This window comes from Centruroides sculpturatus, unplaced genomic scaffold (assembly GCF_000671375.1).
Source record: "Centruroides sculpturatus isolate CEXI.00-Female unplaced genomic scaffold, Cexi_2.0 scaffold306, whole genome shotgun sequence".
NCBI lineage: Eukaryota > Metazoa > Arthropoda > Arachnida > Scorpiones > Buthidae > Centruroides > Centruroides sculpturatus.
In genome coordinates, this window is record NW_019384504.1 from 110,879 (window position 1) to 129,558 (window position 18,680).

Genomic DNA, 18,680 nt, shown 5'->3' on the forward strand with positions numbered 1-18,680 from the left:
ATAATACGTGGTATGCCAAAGCGTGCAATCCATGTAGAAAGGATTACATTGGCTATAGTCTCAGCTGAGATGTCTGCCACCGGTATGGCTTCTGGCCAACGTGAAAATCTGTCTATGATTGTTACTAGATAAGTAAAACCTTGGCAAGGTGGCAAGGGACCCACTATATCGACGTTGATGTGAAAAAAACGGCGATCGACTTGGCTGTAGGTCCCCACTGCACTGTTAGTGTGTCTTCCTACTTTGACTTTCTGACATGCGATGCAGGTTTTAGCCCACAACCTGACATCTTTCCTCATTGATGGCCAAACAAAGCGTTTGCTGACCAGATCCACTGAACCCCTCATTCCAGGATGTGCTAAACCATGTAGTGAGTCAAAAACTAGTCGGCGGAACTGTTCAGGTACATAAGGCCTGTGTTTACCGGTTGAGATATCGCATGTCACTTCAATTCCGTTTTCGAGGCGAACCTTTTCAAATTTCAGTGAACATGTTTGTGACTGTTGAAGTTGAGCAAGCTCTTTGTCCACAGCTTGTGTAGCGGCAATATCTTCCAGGGGTATTCCTGTTGGGAGAAAAATAGAGCTGATTCTTGAACAGACATCTGCTGCTACGTTGTCCTTCCCTGGTATGTACCTGATATCTGTGGTAAATTGGCCTATGTAGTCTAAATGACGGAGTTGGCGAGGGGATGCCTTATCTGAACGCTGCTGGAATGCGTAGGTTAGGGGTTTATGATCGGTATATATTGTGAAATTCCTGCCTTCTAAGATGTGGCGGAAGTATCGCACGGCTGAATATGCCGCTAAGAGTTCACGGTCGTACGTGCTGTAGTTTGCCTGTGGTTTGGTTAGTGTCTTAGAAAAGAAGCCTAGAGGTTCGACAATGGAACTATTCTTCTGTTGAAGAGCTGCTCCTATAGCAAAGTATGATGCATACACCATCAGCATCATTGGAAGGTCAGTGGAGGGATGGGCCAAGAGGGTAGCGCCTGCTAGTTCCTCTTTGAGTCGCTCAAAGACTGTAATTGACTCTGGGGTCCATTGCACTTTACGTTTGTCTCTTTTCCTGGTGTCTTTGCACAAATCAAAGAGAGCTTGCTGCGTGCGTGCCGTGTTGGGTAGTGAACGTCTGTAAAAGTTGACTAGCCCTAGAAACTTTCTGAGCTGTTCTATGTTATCTGGGCGTGGAAAGTTTCGGATGGTCTGGACTCGCTCAGGCAAGGGGACAATTCCTGCTTCGGAGACGTTGTAGCCCAGGAAAGAAACCTCCTGCACACCAAAAACACACTTTGACAGGTTGATGTTAATGGCGTGTCTGTGCAGCCTTGTGAACAGTGTTCTTAAATGAAACAAGTGCTCCTCCTCTGACTGAGATGCGACGAGAAGATCATCAAGGTACGAGTAGACAAAGTCTAATTCACGTAAAATATTGTGGATATATCTTTGAAATGACTGGGCAGCATTGCGTAGTCCAAATGGTAATTTTAAAAATTCAAATAAGCCAAAGGGTGTGATCACAGCCGTTTTTGGGACGTCCTCTGGTGCCACAGGTATATGGTGGAATGCCCGCACCAGGTCTATTTTAGAAAAGATGGATTTGCCTCTCAGTTGGCAATTGAAATCTTGAAGGTGGGGTATCGGGTACCGGTCTGGTATCGTGATAGCGTTCAAGGCCCGATAGTCCCCACAAGGACGCCATGAGCCGTCCTTCTTGGGAACAAGATGTAGGGGGCTGGACCAGCAACTTTTGGAGGGCCTGCATATTCCCATGTCTATCATCTGTTGGAATTCCAGCTTTGCCTGTGCAAGCTTATCAGGAGGGAGTCGTCTCGGCTTAGCAGTGACTGGAGCTCCTGTCGTGACGATTGTGTGGTAAACATTATGGTCACTAACTTGTTGGTATGTAGGTTGTTCCTTCAAGAGGTTGGGAAACTCCGAAAGAAGCTTGGAATACTTCTGTTGGGGTGATACCATTAGCACAGTTTGCTGATTAGTGGCGGTGGTAGTTCCTGGGGTTGCCAAGTGAGTGAGATTATCTCTCAAGCACCTATTCTTTAAATCCACAAGAATGCCAAAGTGACTTAGAAAGTCTGCTCCTATAATAGGGTGTTGTACGTCCGCTAAGGTAAATGGCCAGCAAAACGTCCGTCGGAGTCCAATATCAAGTTTAAGGAGGCGCTCCCCATATGTAGGTATTACGGAGCCATTAGCTGCATAAAGTTGACGATTACTGATATGTCGTTTTTCTAGGGTGGTGGGAGGTAAGACAGAGATGTCTGCCCCCGAGTCTACCAGGAATCTGCGACCAGTGGTAGTATCAAAAATAAATAAGCGATTGGATGTTTTCTCCCCGCTCCTCTGAGTGGCAGAGAGAGCGGGGCTTAGTCGTTTCCCGAGGCTTCCTTGATGACACGTTTAAAAGAACAAGGTGGGGTGCACTTCCTGGCATTAGCTTTGAATTTGAAGTGGTACCAACAAACATTATAACCCGGTACATTTGGACTGGGAGAGCGCCTTCGTCTCTCTGAGCGTGATGGGGAACGTGCTCGTAACTCGTGGATCGAAATGGCAAGTTCTGATACAGCTTTCTCCAAACGAGAGAGCCGATCTGTTTGGTGTGCGGTTGCACCACTGGTGGAACAAATGTCTGAATTAGGACTGGTTATCTCCATAATTTTGTCAGCCATAGCGGCCAAGGTATGGAGACTGTCTTGTTTGGTCACTAAAACTGAACGTACGTTGTTAGGCAACCTCTGTAGAAAGAGCGTTCTAAGGAATTCGTCCGTTACTTGTGTACCGGCCAGTGCCCGCATTTCTCTTAGTAGTGCCGAGGGCCTTTTGTCTCCTAGCTCGATTTCTAGGAGTAATTTTTTTGCCTTCCTACTTTCGGATTCTTCGAACTCGTCGATTAATCGCGTTTTTAGGTCCGTGTAGGGCGTGCTCGTCAACGGTTGGGATATTAGATCGGCGACCAATTCGGCTATTTCACAGTCAAGCGATCCTAGTACATGATGGTATTTCGTAACTTCTGTCGTGATATTAGAGACAGCGAATTGTGATTCCACCTGTGTGAACCATACTCTAACGTTCTTTCTCCAAAAGGGTGGAATTTTCACCGATACACGTGCTACCTCGACGGGGTCTTCGCTCTTGCTCATGACGGAAATATATAATATAAATACTCACAGAATTGGGTAAATAAGTTCTTGTGATCACGTTCGGGTCACCACTTTGGAGTCTTGATCAAATAATTGCAGATTTTAATTAATAAAACAAATTTATTAAGCGCTCAAATACTGTACAGAGTGCCGGCAGTGTCGTACACGTGGTCAGACAGACTGTCCGGGAGACAAAGACTGAAAACTAAGGGCAAGGTAAGTGTTGCCAGGTTGGCCACACTTGCTTCCCTGATGGTGGTAGTAATTTTAAAAATTTAACTGTAATTAGATCAATACGTGGAGAAGATTTTGTTTTCATTTTGTTGATTGAAGCCTCCAATTCATCATAGGTGATTAAAGGATTTAAAATTTCATTTTCTGGATATAACATCTCTGTATTAGGTATATTTGTTAACTAATTTGTAATTGAGAATTTTGATATTCATAGTTTATTTTTTGATAACATTGAGCTTCTCTATTATTTACTTGGATATTAGCAACTTCAAAGATAGTCTTGACTGGAAAATGATCGGATAGGTTGCAATTTAATACTTGAATCTCTACACGGGTCGGACAGCAATTCAGAACATATCGTTACGTCTATCACCAAACTTCCAGTATTAGTAACATAGGTGAATTCAGATGGATAATCATGTTTTATTCTTCTATTTAAAATTAATAATTGCAATCGTTGAGTATTTTTTTAGTAATTGAAGACCCAGTTTGTTATGCTTTTTATCTTTTGATTCTCGGTTATAGTGAATTAAATTATTTGGTCCTTTATATTTTGAATCTATTATTTGTGCAATTCTGGAATTAAAATCACCAAATACCAATACAGTCGACCCCCCTATAAGATATAGATACGTTCCAATTTATTAGGAATCCGATTTCTTACAAGTCGTTCCAATCACAGCCCGACACGTGTCAAGTTTACGGACTACGGCTGATTGAAAGGTTTTCTTTCATAAAATTAATTGATTCTACACTAATCCGACTCAACATTTCCAAAATACGTATATTTTTTCGTAGTTTTATAGGAATCGTAATTATAGGGGGGTCGACTGTACAAATGGAACAATATTTTTCCATTTTTCAAGATTTTTAAATATTTCATTTAATAAGTCTATCTGATCTGGTGGAATGTATTCTAACCTAACTATAATTAACTTTTTGTATAAGTATTTCATATCAATATTATCGATTTGGAACATGATTATTATATAATTATTTGCTTTTTGGATAAATTTTACTGTACCAATGTTTTTTCTTAACATTAGGCATAGGCCTTCACAAGGTCGCCCTGGTCCTTCTGGTTTCTGTTGCATCAGATGATATAATTGTATATTCTATCTATTTTTTATAATTTCATTAACTGGTGTTACAAGCCAGGTTTCAGTTATACTAAAGAGATCAGTATTATATAGTAGTTGTAAAAACTCCTGACTTTTTATTTTATGGATTAAGCCTTGGCAGTTTGTGATATTTAATTTGAGATTGTGTGAAACTTTACTATATTGTTTATTTTCACTTTCTTCTTCTGGATTAATTTTGTTATTAGGTTTTTCTATAGAGTATATAACAAAAAATCATCAGCGTATACTAACTGATTCTGAATATAATTATGTATAATTTTTTGATGATTTATTATCAGATTGTCGTCATGCAGTTTGAGTTGTAATCCTTGTTTCTTAAAGTTCATATAATATGGTAAAAGTTTTTTCTGGAAATTTTTAATTCATATTAATATCTTGTTATTTTCCTAGCATTTTGTTTTGCTTCAACTTATTAAAGGCTGCAAGGATTCTATTTCTTAATTGATCTGATTTTAATACTATGCACTTAATATGAATATTTGAATTCGGTATTGAGTAAATATTTTTTATATCTTCTTAATCAATGCATACTATTTTTAAAGTATTAGAAAAAAATATTGCCAGTTCTTTTTGAGTTATATCTTTAAACTGATTTGAATAGTCATATATTATTATTCATAGTATTAGTCAGAGAATCAAGTTTATATTGAGTTAATTCATTTTCTAGTCTTACTTTGCTAAATTTGGTTTCTGTTTTATCATTTCTCGTATTAATTTGTTGTAATTGTTCTTTAAAATCTTTAATTTTATTTTAAATTATATTAATTTCTTCTTTTATTAGAGAAAATTGACTCATCAGCTTAGCATTTCTATTGGTTATCAATTCAATTATTTTATTCCATAATTCTGCTATTGAAATGTCTGTTTGTTCTGTAGGTAATTGTTCTTATGAGAAGGTTAAATTAATTAGCTCACCTTGTAAAGTACTATATTATTTTTCTGACTTTTCCAACGATTATCGACACTACTGCGTGCCGGAAATAGCTGTTCCCTAACGGGTACTTTACGTGGATTCGCGTTAGTATGCCAGGCCTGGACTTTAAGCATGCACCGAATTAAATAATGACAAAGTTTGTCAATAACAAAAATCAAATATTTAATTAAACTTCTAGTAATAAACTATATACAGTATTTAGTAAAAATCAAACAATAATTTATTCAATGAAATTCAACAAGAATCAATCCGACAAACTCAAATCAATCTATTTCTAACTTAATTCTATTCCCCTTTGGAATTCGACAAAATCAAAGAATTAACTTATAAACAATAATTCTTATAAATTAAAGATCCTAATCGTCACCTCAATATACTAGGAACCTATTTCCTCAAACTCTCAAGACTTTCTATAATCGTCGATCCATAAATCGAATAACTTCAAAATCGCCTTGGAACTATTTGATCCTATCGGACACCTCTCTCGTTCACTGCTACGAAGCTCACCAAAGCTCGTTGCTATCAGGAGTTCACCTCGTTCATCTTCACTTGAGACTCGGAATTTATAGTGTGAGGTGACGTCACAATTCTGAATGAGATCACTCTCCTCATTTACATACTTAACGCTAACAATAAACTTTTTTCGTTTCTCTGGCAGCCTATTTCCGACAATTACTCGTTAACCTTATACATTATTCTTTTTCACAATTTTCGGGACGTTTTTATTCTTTAAGGTTTAGCGAGTCCCTAATTCGTGCTTGTGGGGTCTCCCCCCCTTTTCTCAGTGCGGACTTACTTTTTACCGCTCGGGAAGCGCTTTTCTTTCGTCGGTGAGTTGGTTTTTCTTCTATTTTTAAGTTACTAAGGTGAATGGTGAGGAAACCTTCGTCCTAACAAAACATAAGGCCCAAACAAAATAGAATAATAAGCAAAATAAAAATAAATAAAAATAACGTTCGGACTTGGTTCCTTACAACCTGTTTGGGTTAATGATTCTGTTCTTCTAGGTTTTGTATATTTGGTGATAAGATTTGTTTCTGGCTCCAATGATTTGATATTATTAGTGTTGTAAAGTACTATATTATTTTTCCGCCCTCTACAACGATTATTGACACGACTGTGTGCCGGAAATAGCCGTTACCTAACGGGTACTTTACGCGGATTTGCGTTAACTTGCCAGGCCTGGACTTTTAGCGTGCACTGAAATTAAATAATGACAAAGTTTGTCAATAACAAATCAAATATTTAATAAATTTCTAGTAATAAACTATAAACAAAGTTTAGTGAAAATCAAACAACAATTTATTCAATGAAAATCAATAAGAATCAACCCGACAAAACTCAAATCAATCTAGTTTCTAACATAAATCTATTCCCCTTTGGAATTCGACAAAATTTAAAGACTTAACTTATATACAATAATTCTTATGAATTAAAGATCCTAATCGTCACCTCAATATACTAGGAACCTATTTCCTCAACTCTCAAGACTTTCTCTATTCGTCGATCCACAAATCGAATAACTTCAAAATCGCCTTGGAACTATTTGATCCTATCGGACACCTCTCTTTCGTTCACTGCTACGAAACTCACCAAGCTCGTTGCTATCTGGAGTTCACCTCCTTCATCTTCACTTGACGTTCGGACTTTATACTGTGAGGTGACGTCACAATTCTGAATGCGATCACTCCCCTCATTTACATACTTATTTGCTAACAATAAACTTTTTCTATTTGTCTGGCAGCCTATTTTCCGACAATACTCGCTAACCTTTTACATTATTCTTTTTTACAATTTTCGGGATGTTTTATTCTTTTAAGGTTTAGCGAATTTAAGTTGTGCTTGTGGGGTCTTCTCCCCCCCTTTTTCTTGGTGCAGACCTACTTTTTTCCGCTCGGGAGCGCACGTGTGCGCGAATTTTTTTCTACGGTGCTTTTCTCTCGTTGGTGACTTGGTTTCTCTTCTATTTTTAATTTTCTAAGGTGAATGGTGAGGAAACCTTCATCCTAACAAAACATAAGCCCCAAACAAAATATAAAAAGCAAAATAAAAGTAAATAAAAATAATGCTCGGACTTGGTTCCTTACAGTGTGTAATTTCTGCCAATTTAGTGATGGTCTTCCTCTCTTATCGGAGATTTCTGCAAAGGACCGGGATTTGGTTCTATTCCGGAAATTAGTAACAATAATATAATAAGCTTAATATTATTCATATTAATCCAATATAATTTAGTATTCTTCATCTATTAGTAATTAGACAAACTTTGGCAGTGGAGAGAAATTGACTACCAGAATTCTCAATTACAAATTAGTTAACTAATATACCTAATATAGAGATGTTATATCCAGAAAATGAAATTTTAAATCCTTTAATCATCTATGATGAATTGGTGGCTTCAATCAACAATCAACAGCTGTGACGATCAGAGTGCCCACATATAATATTGTAGAATTATTTTACTTTGTTTTTTAATTCCACTTGAACATAATGAATTTTCAGAGAAAAATATTAACTATGTTAATCACTGTAGTTTCAAATTGAACTGCTAAATTATTATTGGGCTATTAAATGGCTAGTAAATAATTAGATATAAATCAGTTTGACCAGTTATGCCATCATCTCATAGTAAATTTAATAATTAGAAATATATAAATTTTAATAGATTTTCGGCAGTCTGTTGGTATGTAGCTTTATATATCGGGTTTGGATGATGTTTATAAATTTTAATTTATAATATACTGGAAGAAGAAAACTGCTGTATATATATATATTTTTTTTTTCACTCCTAATCATTTCTGAAGATTTAGGTACTTATTCCCAGTTATCTAGGCAGTGGCACCTAAACCATGGCCCCCTGGGCCAAATCTGACCTGCAGCACACATTAAATCTAGCCTGCAAACATATTTGACACACCATTTATAAATTATAGAGATATGCCTACTTTTAGTATATATTTCTAGCCCACCTACCTATAATTAGCAATTTGGCCTGTTAATCAAGAAGTTTGGGCATCACTGATCTGTGATGTTTACTTACTAATTAAAAACTAAGAAACTGGAAAATAGGTCAATACAAAGTTTAATAAATTCCAGCAAAATATATAATGACTTGACGAACATTTTTGGCCTATGATTTTGGCCAAAATTGTTCTTCAAGTCATTAAATATTTTGCTGAAATTTATAAAACTTTAAGGTTGTCTTCTACTAGGATTTTTTTAACAAGTTCTTAGATTTTTTCCTATAGTTTCTACATAAAAATGTAATGTAAAATATCAACTGAATGGAACATTTTGATAAGGCTGTTACAGCCAATCATACTGAATTTGGCATAGCAATCTTTTTGAATGTTATGTTATTATAGAAAAGCTGAAACTTTGGTACATGTGTAAGGCTTAGTCTTATTTTCTTAAGCACTATGACTCCAATTCCTCAACTAGACCTTATGATAAGGTCTGTAGGCAGATCTAGCCATGCTGTGTAAAAAAGAAATCCAATTGTGCTACAGAAAAATGGCAGTTACTAGAAATAATGAGTACAAAAAAGGATTACAGTAGAGTCCATGAAAATCAACTCTTGATAACTTGACATTCCATAAAATTCATTGTGTCATTCAAACAAAAAAGTAATCTAATTTCTACCTCTATAACTTTACACTAGGATCAAATAAGTTATTGTTATTCACAGGCAACACTCAATAATAGCATTAGTTTCATTTGTAAGCAAAGCATATAACTCTTTTTCCTAGGTGCCACTGCAAAACACCACAACATAAATGTCACTAATTCAAAAGTAGTAATAATTGTAATGAGATTAATAGTAATAATAATAATAGTAATAATGATGTTGATAATTAATTAGATCAACAATGGTTTATTATTATGAGACAGCAGTTGCCACCAAATAAATTAAATGCAAATCAGTCAAGCAAAGATCCAACAATTCCTTCAGTAAAGAACTCTTACCAAACTAGGGTTGTCAGATTTTTTCAGAAAAAAAAGGAAGTTGAATTTACTGGTTAAAGCTGTATATTCGTTTGTGAATGGTTATCTCTTTAATCCGACAAATTCTTTCGATAGACTATCTTACAGCATCAGGTTAATGAATTCTTTTATTAAATTTTTACATAATTGTAAAAATTTTAATAAAAGAATTCATTAACCTGATGCTGTAAGATAGTCTATCGAAAAAATTTGCCGGATTAAAGAGACAACCATTCACAAAAAAAAAAAGATTTTTTTTTTACCACAAATAAAACATTTTATTACATTGTATAGAACATTGTTTACATTAACTTCCATGATATTTACTCCTAATATTTTTCTTCTGATTTAGCTGCTCTTAATAATTTTTCATTCTATTTTTCAAATTGGTAAAATTGTTTATAAGTGAAAGGGAAATTGTATACAATCTGTAGTTTCACTGTAATCAGCTCTGGATGGCTCCTGTTTCTGACATATGTCAATTTATTCTTCATTACTCAAAAACTCTTTCTATAAAGGTTGAGATAGAGCATGGAATACTTAGAAAACCCTATGACTTCATGTTTGTAACACTTTTCTTAGAAACTTTAGAAAAAACTATAGCCACTTATCAACATCACTGTCTTGATAATTTAAACATTTTATATTAAACACTCCTACACTCTCAAAATTCATCAAACAGCTCATCGAGGTTAACAAATTTTTGTAATTTTAATATATATTGACAGCATTTTCAAACTTAGGATGTTCTAGTTGTAATCACAACATTCCGAGAGTTGTAAAATAAAATCTTTTAATGTGTATGGATGCAAAAGGAAAACAAAAAAGAACAAAGACATTGTCTTAGGGGCAAAAGAAAAACATAAGTCATAAAAGGCATGAAAAAAAGTAAAGCTTAGAGGAAAAATGTAAGATCTGACAACACTACACGAAATATCTCGCAAGACTAGGGAAATTCCTCCTCGACTTCATTACTGAGCTCGCCAATTTATATACTTTTGCTATAATGATGTTACAAGTTATGCCTGCCTCATTTACATAGCCTTGTACATCTATACTTTGCATATTTTCTGCTATCAACAACTCTAGTCTTGGCAATTCTATAATATTTACTCTTATGTATTTTCTGATGAAATAAAAAAAAATACCATAAAACTAATTTGAGTCATTTTGAAGTTATTTTCTCATTCCAAAAGTTGGAGAGTACGTTGGTTTATGGCATTCTCTAAGGAGATAGATTGAAGATGGTAAGATGTTTATATTGTTTAAGTAATATAAATATTTTCCAGTTTTTAGTGTAATACTAAATTTCATTGTAGTTGTTGTTTGATAACAAATTGTTTTTATCCTTGAACATGAAAAGTTTTTCAAAAAAGCTACTCTGACAATAAGGGAAATTTTTGACAATGATTACATCAAATTATACTACTGGTAGTTATTACCAAATTTTAAAACAAGATGGATAAGGCAGACACCACATATATTGATGCAAAAACAATAAAATTAGTTTTTTAATGTTAAAATAGTTAATACAAATAAATGTTATAAGTTTTATTTTATCTTATCCATTTTTATTTTTACACAATTTGCACAACTATTGCTAAGATCAATAGACATTTTAATTAATTAATTATTGTAACTATAGATGCATATCTAACTTAAAACAGTTTATCTCTACTTTTGCTTTTGATNTATTTTTTTAACCCCATTCCCGATAACCCGGCATTTTCACAAACTCGGCCACCCTTCGGTCCACATTAGGCCGAGTTTTCGAGGTTCTACTGTAGCCAGAAGTTTTGTATCAAACAAAAGATAAAAAATTTCTATCAACAGTAGTAAAAAGAAGTTCAGCTAGATAGAAAATTGTTAAACTTGGTATTCTTCATTGCCATAATATTCAAATGATGATGACGTAATGTCTGTGTCCTAATGTTATCTGTATGCCGAAATGGTTGTCAAAACAGCCTTGCCAAAATTTCAAAATAGATTCAAATAGTATAATACAAAGAAAAAGTAAAAAATATTTTCAAAAGTATTCAAAGCTATATTTTTTTAATAGATTTTATGGACAAGCATTAGCACTTCATCCAGAAATTAGTAGTATATGGCATGATTTAGGAATTAATTATTATCATCAATCAAAAGTCCTTAATGAGAAGAAAAAGTTAGCAGAAAAATCTCTGCTTTGTTTAGAAAAAGCCATAAGTATGAGTCCAAATAAGAGTATGTACTGGAACACGTTAGGAATTATCGCAGCATGCAATGGTAGGAATAAATTTATATATAATTTAAATTTGGAATAAGTAAAATTCTAATTTTACCATATTATTTATGTATGTAGAATTAATGGATTACAGCCTTTCTCAGCATTCTTTTATTAAAGCAATAGAATATGAAAATGACGTAAGTGATTAATATTTTGTATTACTCAATTTTGAAAAATTTTAATTTATCATCAAAATGTAGTAATTAATTGTTTACAAAAGAGATAGTATAAATTAAAAGAATAAAAGAATTATACATTAAAAGAGATAGTATAAATTATTTTAACACAATTTTTTATAGAATGCAGCAGCGTGGACTAATTTGGGAGTCTTATATCTTCTTCATAATGAAGTTCAGGTATTATATTAAAACATTGATAATTTTTTTAATCTCTATGCTACAGAAATCTACATTTAATTGTGAGAAGAAAGAGAGATTTTAATTTTAAATGTTTTTGTATATAGTTTTTCTTCTTTAAAATATGGAAAAAAATTAAAGCCTTATTAATATGAAACTTTGTAATATAAAGTTTAAATATACATGATCATAATTAAAGAGTAGGTGTTTGGAGTTTTTTATATAAAGAACTATTGGATAAATCTCAACCAAATTTTGCGTGTTTCAAAAAGATAATACAATTATTTAAGGAAAGTTTAAGTGTAGAAACATTTTTGGACTTGCATTTGAACCAACTTTGGCCTATGGTATCATTCAAAATGTACAGTATACAGGATACAAGTGATGTTTCCAAAGCATATGAGATTTAAAATTTGTGTAAGGTCTGAAAACATTTTTCCTTGAACTTTAGTTTTCTCAAGTAACTTTAGTTTCTTCTTGAAACATACAAAATGATATAAATATAACAAATATAAAGATGAATGATGATTAATATTAACTTCTCATCAATAACTGGATATTCATTGATCAAATAAAAATACCTTAAAAATGCAGCAATCACAAACTATTTAATCACACTAACATTTTTGTTCTTATCGAAATACCTTTAATAAGTATTAATGAGCATTCGAACCAGGTCTTTCGATAAGACTAAAAATGTTATTAAGTAGTTTGTGATTGCTGGATTTTTAAGGTTTATTATTTGATGAATAATGATTATGATTGTGTTGTTTATATGTAATTAAGTCTCTTATAGCTCTGTTTCTGAGGAACATCCAGTTAAGTGTGTACTATGATTAATAGGGTGAGAAAATGTTCAGTTTACTTAAATAGTAAAGTGTATATGACATTACTATAGTTTAAAAATTGAATTTGGATTTCAAATGCTAGACATTTTCTTCTAATGGTTGTAATATGAGAATTGGCACAAACTTTCATAAATTAAATATTTTATCAATTTCCCATCTGTGAAATTTACAACTTTTTGCAATTTTCTATACCGGAGATACACAATTAATTTGTTCAGATTGGCCAAAATTGCCCATAATTAAACTGTACAGCTTGTTATATGGTCACACAACTACAGACTTACATTTCATGGGACTAAAGATTGTTACTTTTTTATTGATTTTGCTTATTTTACTAAAAGTAAAAATTAGATGATAATATTGTTATTGTGTGAAATGATGTAATAAACTATTAAACTTCTAAAAACTATAACAAAGACAATTTGCTAATAAAATTATCATAATGGATAAAAAGGTATTATAAACTTATTTGTATTTTTACTAAAGGAGGTTTGGTGAAAAAAATGGTATAGCCCAAATTAGGAAGTTTTGAGAAAGAGGAGAATTTGGGTTTTAATTCAATAGCACTTAAATATGCAATGTTTTATTAATGTTTACTTTGGTTATTAATGCAACTTCAGTTCGTAATTTGAGATAAAGAGGATTTTGAAGAAAATTATTTGAAATAAACTGGTTTTTGAGAAAGACAGGTTCAACTGTATAAATTATGCAGTTAAAAAATTAGCACAATGTCTCTAAATGGTGTAGGTAAATGTCTTGTCATATAACCATATTAAAATATATGTTTTTAATAATTGAGGGGCACAACGGAAACATGGCATATCTCACAAAACTACAAAAAATGAGTTAACAAATTTAGATTTGTGCATCATCATCTAAGAAACTTTCACAATTGCAAGTCCCATTGGTTCTACAATCAGTTACAATTTCCAACATATCCAACATATGTTGGATATGTTGGAAATTGTAACTGATTGTAGAACCAATGGGACTTGCAATTGTGAAAGTTTCTTAGATGATGATGCACAAATCTAAATTTGTTAACTCATTTTTTGTAGTTTTGTGAGATATGCCATGTTTCCGNTATAAATAAATATATATATATATTTTTGACTACATTAATATAATTTTCTGGTATTCCAATTTTCTACATTCTTTCTATATTCAATATTTGACTTTTCTAGGACTATAAATGTTATGTATTTAAATTTGTATTAAATTATCAAACTCTCTCCATTGTGCTTCTTAAGACATAGATGAGGTCAGTTGTAGATCTGTTTGATCTAAATGCATGTTGTTCTTGTGACTTAGTTTCAATTTAATGCTTTAATCTTTTTATTATTCTTTTAAATGTTTTTAGGCAGTGTTATGTTAAACTAATACCTATTATTGCATAATTTTTTGTCTCCTTTTTTGGTTCAGTTGTATTCAATACATTAAATTGGTGGTTATCAAACTTTTTTTGGTTTTCGGAACTGTAAAATGTGTTAATTTTTTTGGTACATTTCACGTATGATATTAAAACTTTATTGATGTATTTAAATTATAAAAAACTGTATATAATAATAATAACTGTTACCCTAGGGGCCTAGCCAAGCTACTAGTTAATCATGGGTGTAATAAATCTTTATACAAAGTAGTCTTTTCATTTTTAAAACATACACTTTTGCATGGTACTCATTTAATTAACATTTTAAATTATAACAACTCAAATAAATTATTTTTTATATTTTAATAGTTTTATATATTTTACTTCTGCATAGCTAGCACATAAAGCTTTCAGTATTGCACAAAAATCAGATCCTTCCTATTCCGTTTGTTGGATTGGGCAGGCCCTTATTGCCGAAGCCGTCAAACACAATCAAACGACTGATCTGTTTCGACATACTACCACAATTGGAAATCACGTGAGTTTACATTATTGTCACTTTATTAGTTGTTTTGAATAACTATTTTTTACATCTTAATATAAGAAATATTGAACAAAATTCACTCTGACTTCAGCACTGGAGTAAAATCCTCTCTTCTCTGAACCTGTTACCAGTGCGTAATGCGTATAAGAAATATACAGCGGGTGACAAACATTTTTGAACTATCTCGCAGTTCTTCCTCAGGTCATCCACTGTATATTTCTTATATGCATTAAGCACTGGTAACAGGTTCAGGGAAGAGAGGAAGAAATATTGGTTTTTAAGTCTCTGTTAATGGTACAAAATGAATATCATTTTAAAAGTAATATAAATAAATTTTTCTTTAATATTTATTATGCAGCCTGAAGGTTTGCTTGGATATGGTCATTGGGTTTGTGAAGCCCTGAAAGAGAAAATAAATCGTAACAGTCAGTGGTATAAAGAAAACATCATAGATATGAATGCTATAAGTGTTGCTTTGGATTGCATGATTAAATATACAGGTAATAATGATAACATTATATTGTTAAATACATTCTAATTTATTTTTTGAATAAATATTATTAAATTAAATTAATTTATTTCAGAAAATAACAAAAATTGTCCCATAGCTTTTAATATATTGGGATTGTTATTTGAAAGACAAGGATTATTTAGAGAATCTCTAAATGCATTTGAAAGGTATGTAAAATGAAAATGTCTACATGTCTTAAATTATAACAACAATGCTTCTTAACTGACTAATATATTCACTTACAGAGTTATATAAAATTTTAAATTTTGTTTATAGAAATTTATATAACATACACAATGAACTTTTAAAACAGCAACGATTGTACTTATTTAAGTGAACATTTTCAGTCAGTTTTATTGGTCATCTTCAGGATAAGTAGAACAAGAATAACTTTGAAATCAATAATAGTGAATTAAAGAATGACAGTTCAAGAAGAAAAGTTCAAATTACAATTGTTTTAAAACTTTTCAAATACTATTATCATTGGTTGTGGCTTGAACAATGTCGTGGCATTTTTACAATCACATTATCAAAGAAATAACTGTAGTTTTCTTAACACATAGCATGCGATGAGCTTACATCTGGCAACATGCCCACCCATAGGGTTTACATGACAAAATATGACCTGTTATATCTCAGCCCATAGGTTGAATTTCAAAATTCTGGCTTTGTCATGACATTGATCTAGCCTAGTTGTGCGTATTTGCAAAAAATCATTTTTAGTGGTAGTGCGGTTGCTTTGAACTTCGATCACAGACAAAATACTTTTCGACTTAAGAGTTCCACTTAGTGTTTTCATGGTCTTCAAATCATGATCTCCAGGCAAGGGAGACTGTCTTGATGTCATTGAAATTTGCCAATTTGCCCTTACGTGCCAATTTATAAGTTTCAAGCTCTTCTAGAGATTTTAGTTGATAGATTTCCTGTTCTAGTTTAATAATTTTGGAATTTCCATTTCTTGTTTCAAAGCATAAGCTGATAGAACAGTGCAGGGTTGGATTTAGTTATTATGGATCTGTGCTCCTCTGCAACTGCTGTAAATAATCAGGCTATAATTTGAAAATATTAATTAATTCTTAATTAATATTTCCAAATTATAGCCTGATTATTTACAGCAGTTGTGGGTGTCGTTTTGCTATGCATCGGGTTTCGCTGATGTTTATATTTGTATCTGTGCTCCTTTAATCTCTTGTAATGGGAATGGACAATGGCCCCAACATATTCCAGTTTCCAGCCAAATCTATGATTAAATGATGATCTTGTTTTACTTAGCCTGAAGATGGCCAATAAAAATGACTGAAAATGTTAACTTTAAATAAGTAAGTTATATAAGTAAGCTGGTTTTAAAGATTATTGTAAATGTATCAAAAATTTGTTTTCTTATTATAATTATGTAATTAAAGAAATTTTTAAATTTGTATTCATAAATATCTAGACATCTTGGGAAGAGGGTTACTTGGCAAATGTTATTTCCCTATAAGCAAACCCAGGTGTGCTGAATTAGTCAATGGAGGAGTCCTAGACATAGGATCAAAATGACACTCAACAGAATTTTGAAATAACAGAGTTTTAATATAAAAATTATTATGACTAGCGACATGTAGTTTCAAAAACATAACGATACTGAAATGAGATATCTTGGGTAAACCGGTTAAGGTCATTAGGTTGCAACCCAAGATATGTTAGGAATACCAGGGTATAGCTAATGAAGGATGCACCCCCAAGCAGCAAGAGGAGTCTTCAACTTCTTTCCTGGAAACTACACCTGTCATCAAGCTCCAGAGCTTTGAACTGTGTGTCGAAGTTTCTGTGTTTTATCTAAGTTCATATTATTCATCCATTTATTTATTTATTATTACAGAATTAAGGAGGCTGTCTATTATTGAATTAGACTTAGCCTCATAGAATAGAAAGTTATGAAGTAAAGGATTAAGTTGTAAAAATGAAGATGTTGAGAGTATTTTTAGAGGATAGTAGATAGAAGAAAAGGAATAAGGTAGAAAGTTAAGTGGGTTAAGGAGAAGGTGGGTGGGCCTTAGAGCGACCGCATCGCAAATGATAGATAAATACGTATTATGTTACAATATCAACAACGCAGTGTTGAAAACAATATAATCCCGACAATTCATTTAACACAGAGATGAGGCCGCAAGAGGCCGCTATATACAGAAATATTGTAAAACACTATAAGCATGGTAATTGCAAGAGTCCGGAGAGACAGTGGTAGAGCGGACTTTAAAACGTGTTATAGGTTGTCTATAACTTCGCTCGGTACATAATAGGGGAGAACGTTGTTACCTAAAGGTAGTCACCGAAGACAGTCACAGTCCGCGCGTACAAAATAAATCTGAGGCGAAGAACTGTGATAGAGACAACCTGATACAAACAGTAATTAAAGAGATCGCGGTTAAACAATGATTTAAGCTGAGAAAGAACTTTAAGGTACTGTACATAAGCGTGGGGGAAAACCGAACACAGTTTCGCGTGATGAAAGGTTTTCGAACCGTAACAGAGTAAAAACAAGTGATGTAAGTTAAAAATAACAGGTCGTGGCTAAGAAGGCAAGGAGAATGAAGCAATTAATTTTGCGTGTGAATAAACATAGAGGACAACATTTAAGCAAAAGTATCGGTCAGCGACAAAGTTTGATCTGTCGCACTGGATTCTGTACGTCCACTGAAGTGTTCTTCAGGTACGCTGGCGTTCTGTTGTGGGTAGGAGATGAGGGCTTTGGTCCTGCTGAGGAAGTTGGTAAAGTCTTTCCAGAGTTCTCTGTCCTGAAATAAGTCTGCTGGTTCGGGTGGCCAAGTTAGTCCTTTCTTTAGGCAGTTGGTGATTAGTCCTAGCCGTAGGTGGTCGAAGTTAGGGCAATGGAACGCTAGGTGTAGCGCGTCTCCGATGGATTGTGTTGAGCACGTACAGTTGCTGTTGTTAGCTTTCCCGAACCGGTGAAGGTAGACAGGAAAGTTACCATGACCGGTTAGGATTTGAGAAGTGTCCGCTTCTGGAGTGTAGTGCTTGGCGTTCTTCCTAGTGAGGATATTCGGGATAAATTCAAAGCAGTTTCTTCCCGTATTAGCAGAAGACCACTCTTGTTGCCAAAGGGCCTCGGCAAAGGCCCGAAGGCGATTCTTCAATGTGGATTGAGGAATTCTGTCGAATGAGTAATGACACGAAGATCTGCTGCCCATTTTAGCCAGTTTGTCCGCTGTTTCGTTTCCTTTGATGCCACTGTGCGAAGGGATCCAACTAAATTGTAAAGTGCGACTTGATCCAAGGTGATTTGCTGCTGACAACATTCTGGCAGCAAGCTTAGTAAGGCGGTTGTTCCCGTG

At 33.5% G+C, this 18,680-nt stretch overlaps 3 protein-coding genes across 3 annotated transcripts; 1 reads left to right on the top strand and 2 right to left on the bottom strand.

The window, feature by feature from the left end:
- Positions 1–2,383: 2,383 nt before the first annotated feature.
- LOC111622178 lies at positions 2,384–3,184 on the bottom strand (the record flags this gene model as incomplete). The annotated part of the gene is made up of 1 exon (XM_023364523.1): positions 2,384–3,184. A coding segment is annotated over one exon (801 nt), but the record flags the coding sequence as incomplete, so codon positions are not given.
- An 8,322-nt stretch (positions 3,185–11,506) lies between these two features.
- On the top strand, positions 11,507–15,580 carry LOC111622154 (tetratricopeptide repeat protein 37-like). Its single transcript, XM_023364489.1, has 6 exons — positions 11,507–11,716; positions 11,793–11,854; positions 12,017–12,073; positions 14,685–14,828; positions 15,193–15,334; positions 15,419–15,580. The coding sequence occupies exons 1-6, from the start codon at positions 11,659–11,661 to the stop codon at positions 15,523–15,525; spliced, it is 570 nt and encodes a 189-aa protein (XP_023220257.1). The 5' UTR covers positions 11,507–11,658; the 3' UTR covers positions 15,526–15,580.
- A 2,380-nt stretch (positions 15,581–17,960) lies between these two features.
- On the bottom strand, positions 17,961–18,644 carry LOC111622179. Its single transcript, XM_023364524.1, has one exon. The coding sequence runs from the start codon at positions 18,642–18,644 to the stop codon at positions 17,961–17,963; it is 684 nt and encodes a 227-aa protein (XP_023220292.1).
- Positions 18,645–18,680: the final 36 nt, after the last annotated feature.